The 14,680-nt window shown below is 38.9% G+C and overlaps 1 protein-coding gene across 4 annotated transcripts in view; it reads left to right on the forward strand.

Moving 5' to 3' along the window:
- WDR7 (WD repeat domain 7) overlaps window positions 1–14,680 on the forward strand; it is a 347,323-nt gene that overhangs the window by 144,627 nt on the left and 188,016 nt on the right. For all 4 annotated transcript variants that reach the window (XM_067545438.1, XM_067545439.1, XM_067545440.1 and 1 more), the window contains one exon: window positions 3,768–3,881. In XM_067545438.1, coding sequence (XP_067401539.1) covers window positions 3,768–3,881 — 114 coding nt within the window. The remainder of the gene's footprint in view (window positions 1–3,767; window positions 3,882–14,680) is intronic.

Below are 14,680 nucleotides of genomic sequence, written 5' to 3' on the forward strand. Positions count from 1 at the left end.
AACCTACCCTCTTCCTGGGGTGGGGAAAGAAATGGAAGAATTGCAGATACCGCCTAGCCCTGCGTTCTAGCCCTAAAAGTCATGTTGGGGGACACATCAAGTATGCTTGTTGTGTCTGCTGACATCCTAATTCAGGGAAGTGGATTCTGCGTAGAGTGCTTAGGAACAAGTGGACCATATTCTAGGTTGCTGCATGCAGAAGACAGAATTTATGAAGCTCCTTGTTGAAGAGTGGTTTTATTTGTTTGCCTTTGCACAATGAACCAATGTGTTCTCTGGTTGAGTCGGGATGTGTGTTCATGCATGTTTTTGTTTGTTCAGTGCATAGGTTATGATGATTATTTATACAGCCCAATAGATGTGTGTGATTTGCTCTATTATGGATGGTTTGATTGTGACTCCATAGTTAAGGTTGCCTTCTCAGAGCGGTTTAAATTAGAACATACCTTCCTGGGAGGGAAAGTGGTTTCCTACATGTTGATCTTTCTGTTGTAAATTCTACACAAAGTTTATTATGCCTTTTGAGTTTTCTATATAGTTTTTGTTTAGTGTGTAATAGATTATTAACAGGGAGTGTTTGCAATGGGTTTCTAACTAAAATCTGAGGCTTTTTAGTTTTTTGTTGTAGATGTGCATCATTGAAATTATATGTATCTACACAAAAATTGATCTTGAGTAGATATTGCAAAATGGGTAGTAAGAAAGAAAGAAATATTAAGGTTAATGGTCACTTTTTGCCTGTAACTGAAAGCTACAAGTTTATTTCTCAACAGAGGCTGGCATACACAGTCACTGTCTGTGGAGATACTCATGAAGAATTGCCTTTGCAAAATAGTTGCCTCCTCACATTGTTCTCAGTCAGGCTGAAGCCTCATGCTGCTCTTAGTTAATTTGGTTGCCATTTCCCTTCAACTAATGTAGGAGGAAGTTTGGACTGCCCTTAGTAAAGGTGACCACCTCTATCCATTTTCCCATCGCCAGTGAGATCACACTGTTCTTTAAGTAAAATGGTTGCCCTCCTCCATGCTGTCAGGAGGCATGAGGCACTGCTAAGAGCAGGTGAATATGCAAGAGGAGAGCAGGAGGGGGAAAATGGGGTGGGTATGTGTGTGCACAAGGGAATTTTTCAGGAAAGGTCTTGGGCTCAAGGGAATAGGAGAGGCAAGAAGGAGAACGTGTAGGGTAAAACAATGGCAAATATGGAGGAGACACAGAGACAGACAATATGGAAGCATAGAGGGAATATGCAAATGGAGTGGAAGACTGCCTGAGACAGCAGGGAAGATTTGGGAAGACATAGGATAGTGATGGGTGAGGAGGGTGTCAGCTCCCACACCACAGGGTTAAGAGTCAAGTAGAGTCATTTCCCAGCAGCCAATGGAGAGGCTCAACTTTTTACATTTATGGTTGAATTTGGAATGTGAAATGATCACTCACAAATTGGGTGTGGGCAGTATCCCTTTAATGGTTCAAAAATGAGCAGGGAGATTAATTTTTTTCCATTAAAATCTCATTATATTTAAGCCCATTTCATGATTTGGGGAAACCAATTCCTGACTTTTGAATTCATGTATTTGTCAATAGTAACTCCATTTCCCTGAATGCAATCATCACTTCTCTCTAGTTCTAGCCTTCCTTTATGTCCTAGCCTTTCAAAGCTGCAGGGGTATGGGCAATCTGATAGGCAGAGAGCCCTTAACAAGTAGCACTTCCAGTTCTGTTACAAAACCAGCACCTTTGTCTGAGAAACTCCCTATGATTCATCACAGGGGGCATTCCTCTATGGCTGCCCCAAGGTTCCATCCTGTGGCTTGGGGGGATCATGGGTGTGAAGAGAGAAATAGGGATTGTGTAGATCTGCCTGGAGATCTGACATCCGGTATTAAACACTTTCTAAAACACGAAAGTTCACCAACATTAGTGTGAAATAGTTAAGGTTGCTTCACACAAAGCCGCAAAAGCACAGGAAACGAAAAGTCGAGTTTCCTATATGCCTTCTAATCTTCCACTCAATCGTACAGCTTGTCACTACCATAATTACTGTACAACACAAACAATCTTAATTTTGTCCCACTAGGAATGCCAGCCTTCCAGCACCTCCTTACCAGACTAACCCCTCACAACACATCAGACTACTACATTAATGGCTTGTCTACACTTACCTCGGAGATTCAGTGGCAGTCAACCGGAGTTACACAAACTACACAAAAAATTTGTGTAACTCCTGTCGACTTCTGTGCTTCTGTTTTGCGCGCCATCTTCACTGCATTGCGCCGACGGGAACCACATTCCCGTCGACACAGTGCTAGGCCACTTGAGAAGGTGGTCTTAATACGTCAATTTCTGGATGGACTGAGCGGGTCTTCACTGACCGCTCGGTTGATCCAGATAAGTCGATCTGACGTTAGTGAAGACATAGCCTAAATCTGCACAACTAATAACATTTCAGGTAAAGGGGTTATTATGACGAAGGGTGTTTGCAAGAGAGAAGGCTGAAAGCTTGTCTGGTGTGTTTGGTGTGGGTAGAGAGCATTGGAATACTGGCATCCCTAGGGGAGCACAGTTAAGGTTATGAACTGTGGTGTACAGTAGTTGTTGTGATAATAGTAAGATAAAATTATAAATTTAAATGTTTAGTAATGTGTACTGAGTTCTAAAGCTATTAATTTAGGTAGTCTTCATATGATCACTACTAAAAGGCTTAGTGAAATAATACTAGTATCTGTTACTGATTTGGTTGTGTGTTCCATTTTCTGTCTTTTCATTATCTTCTTTTATGACTCCATTCTTTCAATTTAAGTGCAACCTGTTAGAGAATTTTTTCCTGTACTTTGGATTTGGAAATTCATTCTTTCATGGTGCCTCCTGCTGCTGTTATAATGACAGCTGGATGAATATTTTGACATAGAATTTTGTTTTTATTTTTATTTTTGTTTTGATGGGCATATATATGCATAGTTGTATTTTAAATGGTTATATAAAATACATTTTCATTGTAAAATCTTGTGTAAAAACAAAATACCAAGATGGGACTATCCCTGTTTTGTTTTCCATTAGAAGACATAAGAATTACTGCATCAGATCAGATCATTGGTCTATCTAGTCCAGTATCCTGCTTTGGCGATGGCTTCAGATGCTCATCTAAAAAAAATCTCTCCCAAAAAATCCCGAAATAGGCAATTACTGAATAATTTGCCCATAAGAGATATTTCTTTGAAACTATATTAGTCAGAAGTTGTTGAGCTCTTAAAGCATGAGATTCTGCACACCTTCCAAATTCTACTTTTAAAAATTTTCTGATTTAACTCTCAGTATTCTCATTATCCATATACATGTCCAATACTTTTTATAGTTGAATCGCAGATGTACAAGAAATATATAAATGCCTTAAATGTTTCTCTTTAGGAGGAACTATTCCTATATTTATTTTTTTAGAAAATTATATAAAAATTTTTCCAATTTGTCACATTTAGAAAAAAATCTGATACTAATACATTTTAAAGGAGGCTAAAGGTGTGTCCGTATTGTGCCTCTGAATGTCAATATTAAACCTGCTTCTATATGTTGATATAAAAGAAAGGGAAATTTGAAATTTTATTGGGAAGGAACTTTCCTTATTGGCTGAACAGAAAGAGTTATAAAGATATTATTTCAAAGCATTGACATTCCTAATAGGGCAAATTAAGGTTGTTTGTGATTATAAATTCCAATTAAAGATCAACTAAAAACAAAATAGTCATTTTCTTATGTGCCTGAATTTGTTTCAGCTGGAGTGACAGCAGAAGCTATTCAAACTGGTAGTGCAAGTCCAGATTCATCAGGGTCAGAAGCCAAAGTTCAGGAAGAAGAGCATGATCTTGTTGATGATGACATCACAGCAGGTGAGCATGAATATATTTAATAACGTTACTATATTTCTATTGTTCTTGTAACCATTCCTTTTAAACCTTTAGGTTAGTGTGTACTTGGAGGAGACCTGAATTTGAGGAAAAATATTTTATAAGAACCTTTTCCAAAAAAAGTAGTTAATGTATCTGCATGTGTTGTATATCTGTGAATTATATCTAGTGATCTTTTATATTTAACATACATGTAAAATCTGAAATTATGAATTAGAATAAAATTTACTGTGAAGCAACAATTATCCTGAAATGCAAAGTACTTGGTTACAAGTATTGCTAAAAATAAAAAGATTGTGTTGTGTGAGGAAGGTCATTGCATAAGAGAGACATTTAAATTACAGGCTGAAAATTTGCATACACCGCTTTCACTGACGGGGCATATGTTGATTGTGCCCTGACAATGTTAACTTCTTCTTCAAGTGATGGTTCCTATGTGTATTCCCCATTTTGGTACAGATGTGTGCATGCACCCCAGTCTAGAAATTCTTCAGAGCAGTGTTCATTGACCTGTACATACACAGTAGCTTCCCTTGTGCTCCTGAGTGAGGGTATATCAGGCAAGATTGGTCGATTCCTCCCCAGTTTCCTCTTACCGCCGCATGTCCTGAGTCAGAATCATGTCCTCTTTCACTCTGTGCATAACGTGTAAAGGGAAACATTTGTAAATAGTTTTATATCTTAGCTTAGTAGTTATAGGATAGAATAGTTCCTCACACCTGGTTCCAGCAGGGGGAAATCCTTCCTGGTCCCAAAGAGATGGCTGAGAAGCTATGCTTACCATCCTTCCAGATATGACCCCATGGGACAGCTGGTACCAATTTCCCTTGGGGGCCACGTCGACTGATGGACCCCTCCTTATTGGGTCTTTGAGACCCCTATGGGAGGTGCCCAGACCCCTCTCAGGAATTGTACTGCTCTTCACTCTCTAATTAGCTGGTTCTATCAGTGTATAAGGAGGAAGAGCCACAACTGGTTCTACCAGTAACAACAGTTCCAACATAGGCTTCCTTATCATCTCCAGATGATGCCATCATTCCTTCATTGCCTTCTTCATTGGATGGCCACCATCATTATCAAGAGCTGGAACAAAGGATTGCTATCAATCTACAGATCCCATTAGAAGAGGTTCAGGACACTTAACACTGTCTCTTGGACATTTTGCAACCACAGGGACTGACCAGGGTGGCCCTTCCAATTAACAAGGCTATATTAGAACTGGCCAGAGCAGTTTGGCACACATCAACATCTTGTGCTCCTATACCAACAAGAGCTAAAAACCTTTATTTGGTTCCTGATTTTTTTTCCCATCGTGCCCAACATGGTGGTGGTACAGGAGGCTATGGAAAGAGCTTGGTCATGCAACCAGATATCCATCGCAACACATAAGGGCTCAAAGAGAGTGGACCTCCTGGGTAGGAAGACTTCTCCTCTGCAGCTGTCCAATTTTTTATAGCTAATTATTAAGCTTTATTAGTAAAATATGAGATTAGTAGCAAAACTGGCTCTAAGTAGGTAAGTAGGTAGGTACTGCAGATAATGTGCAGAAATTTGGCCGCAGGACTGGTCATGTGAAGGGACTCGTGGCTCTAGTCCTCAGGCTTTCCCAGAGAGATCCAAAATGCCATCCAAGACCTCTTTTTCAACAGCTCCAACCTTCTTAATGAAAAGACGAATTAATCCCTGCACTCTTTAAAAGACTCAAGATCCACTCTGCGATCCATGGGGATTTACACTCCAGCCACCAGGAGGAAACAGTACAAACAGCCCTTTTGACCATGACACCCCCTTGCATGCTCCATATTACGAAAGCCCAACTGAGCCTCTACCTAAATGACAGGGGATTCCGGGGTCCAATTTCTCAGCTCCCTCTACTGACAGAGCCTCAGCTTACTTCAACCTCAGGTCAAGGGTCATTTTTGAAATGCAGGTTGGGACTTGCGTATCACCACTAATGCCACCTACTTCCGCTCCTGTCATCTTTGGAGGCCATCTTACTTTCTTCGCTCACAGCTGGAATGAGATCACCACAGACACTTGGGTCCTGGAGATTATCCATCAGGGATACTCCATAGAGTTTGTTTCCTTCCCTCCTCACAAACATCTTCCTGATCCCCCTTCAGGAACCACTCCCATCAATTGGTTCTTCAACAGGAGATGGAATCCCTTTTATGCCAGGGGACAATAGAACGCGTACCACCTCAATACCAGTGGAGAAGGGTCTAACATTCCATATTTCCCCAAAAAAGACGGAGGGTGGAGACCTATCCTGGAGCTCCAGCAACTCAACATGTTTAATTGAAATCTGAAATTCAGGGTGTTTCCGCTGGCATCTATAACCCCCTCCCTTCAGGAGGGAATGCGGTTTGCAGCTCTTGACGTGAAGGATGCATATGTCCACATAGACATTGACTCATCTCACAGGAAGTACCTGCGCTTCAGTGGCCAAGAGCGCTACCAGTTTCATGTCCTCATCTTTAGGCTCGCTACAGCCCCCAAGATATTCATGAAAGTTTTTCACTGTGGTAGCAGCCCAGAAGTGATGCCAGGGCTATACAGTATTTCCATACCTTGTCAACCTTTCCGGTTGGCCTATCTCATCAGGAAGTCATATAAGCAACAGAACCTCTTTGGCACCTTCTTGCTACTTTAGGTGTTTGTATTAACAAAGAGAAGTCCATTTTGTCACCCAAAAGGACAATATTTTTATGGTAGCATGGCTGTACTCAGTCTTTATAAGGGTGTCTAAAGTGCTACAGGACTCTCATTGTTTTTACTATCCAACAAGTTCTTGGAATGTATTGGAGACAATTTTTTATTTCAGAAGGTGGAGAAATCTGTTTTAGATATGATTTTGACAAACAGGGAGGAACTGGTTGAGAATTTGAAAGTGGAAGGCAGCCTGGGTGAAAGCAATCACGAAATGATAGAGTTCATGATTTTAAGGAATGGTAGGAGGGAGAACAGTAGAATAAAGACAATGGATTTCAAGAAGACAGACTTTAGCAAACTCAGTGATTTGGTAGGTAAGATCCCATGGGAAGCAAGTCTAAGAGGAAAAACAATTGAAGACAGTTGGAAGTTTTTCAATGAGATATTATTAAGGACACAAGAGCAAACTATCCCATTGCATAAGAAAGATAGGAAGTATGGCAAGAGACCACCCTGGCTTAACCAAGAGATCTTAAGTGATCTAAAAATCAGAAAAGTGTCCTACAAAAAGTGGAAACTAGGTCAAATTACAAAGGATGAATATAACAAATAACGCAAGTATGCAGGGACAAAATTAGAAGGGCCAAGGCACAAAATGAGATTAAACTAACTAGAAACATAAAGGATAACAAGAAAATGTTCTACAAATACATTAGAAGCAAGAGGAAGACCAAGGACAGGGTAGGCCCGTTCCTCAGTGACGGGGGAAAAATAATAACAGAAAATGCAGAAATGGCATGGGTGTTAAATGACTTCTTTGTTTCAGTTTTCACCAAGAAGGTTGGTGGCAATGGGACATTTAACATAGTGAATGCCAGTGAAAATGAGGTAAGATCAGAAGCTAAAATAGGGAAAGAACAAGTTAAAAATTCCTTAGACAAGTTAGATGTCTTCAAGTCACCAGGGCCTGATGAAATGCATCCTAGAATGCTCAAGGAGCTGACTGAGGAGATATCTGAGCCATTAGCGATTATCTTTGAGTGACAGGAAGCAATTCCAGAAAACTGGAAAAGGGCAAATATAGTACCCATCTACAAAAAGGGAAATAAGGACAACCTGGGGAATTACAGACCAGTACCCGGAAAGATAATGGAGAAAATAATTAAGCAATCAATTTGCAAACATCTAGAAGATAAGAAGATAATAAATAATAGTGTGGATTTGTCAAAAACAAATCATGTCAAACCAACCTGATAGCTTTCTTTGAGAGCATAACACACCTTGTGGATAGAGGGGAGGCGGTAGATGTGGTATATCTTGACTTTAGTAAGGCTTTTGATACTGTCCCATATGACCTTCTCTTAAACGAACTAGGGAAATACAACCAAGGTGGAGCTACTGTAAGGCAGGTGCAAAACTGGTTGGAAAACCGTTCCCAGAGAGTAGTTATCAATGGTTCACAGTCATGCTGGAAGTATATAATGAGTGGGGTTCCGCAGGGATCAGTTCTGGGTCTAATTCTGTTAAATATTTTCATCAGTGATTTAGATAATAGCATAGTGAGAACACTTATTAAGTTTGCAGATGGTACCAAGCTGGAAGGGGTTGCAAGTGCTTTGGAGAATAGGATTATAATTCAAAATGATCTGGACAAAGTGGAGAATTGGTCTGAGGTAAATAGGATGAAATTCAATCAGGACAAATGCAAAGTACTCCATTTAGGAAGGAACAATCAGTTGTACACATACAAAATGGGAAATGACTTCCTAGGAAGGAGTACTATAGAAAGGGATCTGGGGGTCATAGTGGATTACAAACTAAATGAGTCAACAGTGTAATGCTGTTGCAAACAAAGTGAACATGATTCTGGGATGTATTAGCAGGAGTGTTGTAAGTAAGACATGAGTAGTAATTCTTATGCTCTACTCCACGCTGATTAGGCCTCAACTGGAGTATTGTGTCCAGTTCTGGGCACCACCTTTCAGTAAAGCTGTGGGCAAATTGGAGAAAGTCCAGAGAAGAGCAACAAACATAATTAAAGGTCTAGAAAACACGACCTATGAGGCAAGACTGAAAGAACTGGGTTTGTTTAGCCTGGAGAAGAAAAGACTGAGAGGGGACAAAGCAGCTTTTAAGTACATAAAAGGTTGTTACAAGGAGGAGGGAGAAAAATTGTTCTTAACTTCTGAGGATAGGACAAGAAGCAAAAGGCATAAACTGCAGCAAGGAAGGCTTGGGTTGGACATTAGGAAAAGCTTTCTAACTGTCAGCGTGGTTAATCACTGGAATAAATTGCCTAAGGAGACTGTGGAATCTCCATCACTGGAGATTTTTAAGAGCAGGTTAGACAAACAGCTGTCAGGGATGGTCTAGATATTACTTAGTCCTGCCATGAGTGCAGGGGACTGGACCAGATGACCTCTCAAGTTCCCTTTCAGCCCTGTGATTCTATGTTCTATCTTTACATACCTGGCTGCTGTACCATTTATGACCGGCTTAAACAGGATCTTCCCCCCGATCATTAAACCTACATCTCAATGGGACCTTTACTTTATTCTATCAACACTCACAGGTCCACTCTTTAACTCTTTGCAACATGTGCCATGACCCACCTGTCCATGAAGGTGATGTTCTTAGTGTCCATCACTTTGACCAGAAGAGTGAGTGAGCTAGGAGCCATGATGGCAGACCCTCCTTGTTCAGTATTTCACAAAGAGAAGATCTCCCTTAGGTTACATCCAAAATTCCTTCGCATAATTGTTTCTGAGTTCTACATCAATCAATCAGTACACTTACCTGTATTTTTCCTGAAACCCCATGCTGCTTCTGAAGGCAGGAGACTTCACTCCCTCAATGTCAGGTGTGCCCTGGCATTCTAACTGCAAAGAACCAAACCCATTAGAAAATCTCCAAGACTCTTTGTTATCCTAGCAGAAAGATGGTGAGGCCATGCCATGTCCTCACAGAGGATTTCGAAGTGGGTTTCGAGATGCATCTTAGAATGCTACAAAAGAGCAAAACTTCCTCCTCCTGAGGGTATTAAAGCTCACTCCACAGAGGTGCAAGGGGCCTTCATAGCATCCTTATCAGCCGTTCTGCTGCAGGACATATGCAGAGCATTAACTGGGAGCTCTCTTAACATATTTGTGACACACTAGGCTCTAACTCAAGCTGCAACTGCAGATGCAGCCATAGGAGCGGTAGTACAACAAACATCTCTGCTACCAGCTTCCTTGCACCCTCTTCCCATCTAAACACTGCTTGCCAATCACCCATGTATGGAATACACATAGTGACCATCACTTGAAGAAGAAATGGAGGTTTACTGTAACTGAAGGTTTTTCAAGATTTGTTGTCCCTATCTGTATTCCACTGCCCGTCCTCCTTTCCTTCTACTTGGGATCCTGTTGGATAGTGGTAAGAAGAGGAACTGGAGAGGCATCAACCCCCACTGCCTCTTATACCCTCATTTGTGAGTATGAGGGAAGCTACTGCGCATGTGTGCCTCAGGGGACACTGGTTTGCAAAATTTCCAGATGTGGACGCATGGCACACAGGCATGTGCACATGTGGAATACAGATAGGTACCACACATCTCAAAGAGCCTCCACTTACAGTATGTAATCTTCATTTCTGATCTGACTGCTAAATTATGAAGCAAGAAATGCCCTCTGTTAATATGAGATCATTGATTGTAAAATTACAACCTGTTGATACAATCAGCGTCTGTTGTAATAATCCATTATCTTAATTCTTATCTCCGTCTAACAACCTCTTTCATCTGAAAGTATATAAAACCATTCCACTAGGAAAAGAAGTTGAGGGACCCTAATGATCTCCCTAGACAAAAACCATCATTACAGGTGGAGTTGATCCATGTGTAGCAAACATATAGTTAATTAATATGGGATCTCCTGTTTTGTCCCCATGTATCTCCTGTTATATTAGTGTATAAAAGTTTTGAGAGAATAAATTCATTCTCTCGGGTGATTTGACAAGAGAAGATCTCTAATGTAGTCAGATCTATATGAAGAAGTGTATTTTGAAAAGTAATAGTAATTATTTCAGAAACCTTTGAGGAACTGAAATAATTTCAATGATTCGAAAAGAGAGAAATAGTACTTTAATAGTTGCAGAAGGAAACTAAATAGCTGTGTCTGATGTAATTATTTTTGTTAGAAACGTCCTATTACTGAGCAAATTTTACTGCGTTCATTTATGTTGCATTATACATGTTCTCAGATACAAGTGTTTTGAATCTGGCAAGATCTGGTATGCTTAACTTACTGCTATTGAGATGAAACGGCTCCTGTCTTAGCAATTATGGTTAATTAAAGAATTGTCTTTGTGATGTCTTGATCAGTTTTCTTCACTATTTGCCTTATAGATGGTACTGAAGTTTTTGAACAAGCACTGTTTAAAGCAGTGCATAGCAGGTTGAACTACAGTATGTTAAAGATATACAGTACCATCATAACTTGTCACTGCTGACTTTATTGTAGGCAAAGCTGAATAAGTCTAAAGCGTTCTGGTTTGTTTAGTTCAAAATATATTACGATAGACCATAAAAAATATGTTAAACATGCAGTATTTCTTTCTTTCTTGAATTTTTCTTTTTATGCCACCTTACAGGCTATGTATTAAAAGGGAAAAATATTCACTATCCTCAGAATTTAAATAGCTAAAAGAGATATTCTTAACACATCATCAAAGCAGCTAGCATACTACAATATATAGATTGTGCAAACTACCTTAGATTGTGTGACTTGATTGAGCTATGTATAGATTTTGTGAGGGTTAAAAAGAAAACTATATTTATTTGTATTGACTAGAAGCCTGTATAAATTACATTATGAAAAATCTGGTAGGCATACTGAGAGAAACCCATATCAAGAATAGTACATTTATTTTCTGGGTATCCAGTGGTTGGAACATTTGTTCTATAGGGCTTACTGGACAATATAGCTAGTAGATTTCTTGATGATCTTTCTGATTTTCGCAGTAACTAAAAGGAATAAGCGTATTCATTTTTTCCTCCTTTATAAAGGAAATCGTTACCACATAATTAATTTTTGCCAGTGTGTATGCATTATAAGTTGTAAATGTGATATACGTAATATGCAGTACATAGTAATTTCTACTACATAGTAATTTATTTCTAGCATTGTTTAATAGCAGTATAATTATTTATTCCTATGAAAGCCAATCATCAATGGAAAATGCTGTGCTATGCTTAAGACATATCTAAATGTACACAGAAGTATCTCAAAATATAATTAAATCCACATGTAATAGAAAGTTGACTATTATTAAAATGAAAACAAATTAGTGAAAGTTAGGAGTATTATAATATAGAACCACCAGAAAATAGAGACCTCTTTCTTCATATCAGCATTCCCTTTGCCATCCTATTCTATTCCTGCTCCTGGACTGCCCCATCCTTAGAGTTTGCCTTCTTCCGTCCCTGAAACTAATTTACCGTATTGTCAGATAGCACTATTGTGAGCAATCACAATTGTGAGTTGCAGCTGGCAAAAAGGTTTTGAAGGGAAAGGGAAGCAAGTCTTGTGAGGAAAGAGAAGAGAAGGAAGATTGGTCGTCCTCATATAGGGGAAATTCTAAGATATGAGCATGCTTTTGCATTGTGTTATGCTCAGCATTTTCAGATCAGGAGAGCCTAGTATTTGGTTGGAGTCCGTCTGCAATGATGGGCCTTCATCAAAGGTAGTCAGGTTTTTTGGTTACTTCACTGCTGGTACAACTTTTATAATTCGTGTCAGGTAGTTAGAATACTTGTGGCATAACTTTATAATTTACAGTTAAAAAAATGGAACCAAAACAATCTGCCATTTACATATTGAAAGCTATTTCACATACTTTTCTACAATGTTAGAAAAACAAAGATAAAAGCTGCATAAATTAAGTCTATGATCACTTGAATATATATTTTTTTTTCAAAAGAATAGTTTTATCTGGGAAATGGGAGTAAGAAAAATCTAAAATTGAGTCTTGAATGAGATAATTTAAACCTTACCATCTCATCTTAAAAATATGTTGCAGCTTCTTTCTCTGCCTGTCTTTTTTAAAGCTAATATCTATTGATCAGCTGCAGTGGTCAACAGGAATTTCTTCAGTCCAATTTGAGATTCACCAAACACTTTCATTTATCCAGCTAATTTTTTAAAAGGATCACTTTCACATCAATCCTTTTAGAGATTAGGACATTCTAGTGTAGGCAGTTTAAAAAAAATTGTTGAATTTACTAATACATTAGACTGTGTGTTAAGCATTTAAAAAAATCACTTACAGTTAGTCTTCAGGGAAATTGGATCTGTTTTTAAATATACCGAAAATACATGTTTTTTTTAAATAATATTCCTTCAAAACAGTAACATTTTATGTGCTTTTTCTTTCGTGGCTGGAAGGATTGCTCTATTTCAAATTATCCAGTAAAATATTTTACTTGTGCATGAATCTGATGCACATTTTAGACCAAATCATAAGCATTTTGATTTTACAATTTACTAAAGTTCCTACTTGGGCAAAAACCACACTGGCTTCAGTGGTCGGGACTTCAGAATTCAGAATAGAAGTCAGGTGACTTTGAAAATACTGTATTTTAAATATATTGTAGGTTTCAAGATGAAGCGACTTGAAAGAAAATTAATCAATCACTTAATCCCTGCCCATCCCTCACACTCTATATCCTAATTATGCAAAACAGAATGAGTTTATCTAGAACAGGAATTCTCAAACCTTTTTTCTGGGACCCCCTTTGAAAACATTTCAGGCTGTGGTGACCCCTCCACATGCCATGCCACCCTTACTTCTGCACTGCTGTTAGGGTGATGTTGCCTTCAGAGCACCCAGCCACTGTTCTCTGGCCACCCAACTCTGAAGGGCTTGGGCTGTTAGCCGTGCATGGGGCTGACAACTGCAGCCACAGCATGCGCAGGGGTCTGACAGCTTGGGGCCTCTCCATAATAACCTTGAAACCCCTTGAGGGGTCCCGACTCACAGTTTGAGTACCCCGATCTAGAATGTCCAAAAGCTTGAAGGGAAGACACGTATGCACACAAATGACATAACCAGCTGTAATAGTTTTATCTTTTTTTGTGATAGACAAGAACTTTGTTTGTAAATCGAATATCTATTTGTCAAAATATATTTGCCATTAACCAGAACATTCTGTCACAACAATGCACTTTTTCTGCCATCTAATGTAACAGTTTTTAAAATGTTAGTATATATTTTTCCCTAAGAGCTAAAAGAGAAACAAAATAATTTTAAAATCAGTTAGATCTCTTTTTCATTTAGAAATGTACATATACATTTTTAAGGAATGGTACTGCTGCATTTTGAGGGTCAGTATTGCAGTGTCTGTATAAATGGTTTTACTCCATCACTTGTTCAATATAGCAAGGACAGGGCTGACCATATAACAGGGGTAAAGGGTCAAATGTCACTGACATTGTCAAAAACAGACAGCATGATACTACATCAGTACCTCTGTTGACAGATTCAGCTGCTTACAAAGAAAGCAATATAGAGATATGTGGGATGTAAAAATACTTTCTTTAAACATCCACAGAATTTACTGTAGTGAAAATTGTCTTGAAAAGTAATTCTCAAGAAGTAAAATTGCAATTAGAATTAAAAACAGATATACATATCTGATTTGTTAAACAGAAAATGATTGTTGTGTTAATTTTTCATTTTATATTCAAACATGGATCCTTGTGATCTGTGTCTTTATTAATTAGGCTTATGCTCCTTAGTAGATTTAAAAACTATACATGCAGAATCTAGAATTAGAGCCACCTGCTGCTTTCTAGTGTAACCTAATTACTATCAATATATACAGAAGGTAGAGTTCACAAATAGGTAGAGCTTTCTGGGCTTGAAAAATGTGCTGAACACTCAATAAATAGAGGACTACATCCACTAGCCAGAGGCTGATGTGAAAGATGATGGAGGGACCACTCTAAATGTCTAATGGCAGCATCCTTTCTGGAATCCCACCCTACACCTTTAGTAGATATTAAATGTCTTGATCCCTTTGGCTCCTAGAATTCTCCCTCTTCCTCTCCACCCCCCACCCCCTACACACACATTGCTTTTCCTTCGCA

This window comes from Emydura macquarii, unplaced genomic scaffold (assembly GCF_026122565.2).
Source record: "Emydura macquarii macquarii isolate MOO-44397 ecotype Brisbane River unplaced genomic scaffold, CSIRO-AGI_Emac_v2 contig_1045, whole genome shotgun sequence".
Taxonomy (NCBI): domain Eukaryota; kingdom Metazoa; phylum Chordata; order Testudines; family Chelidae; genus Emydura; species Emydura macquarii.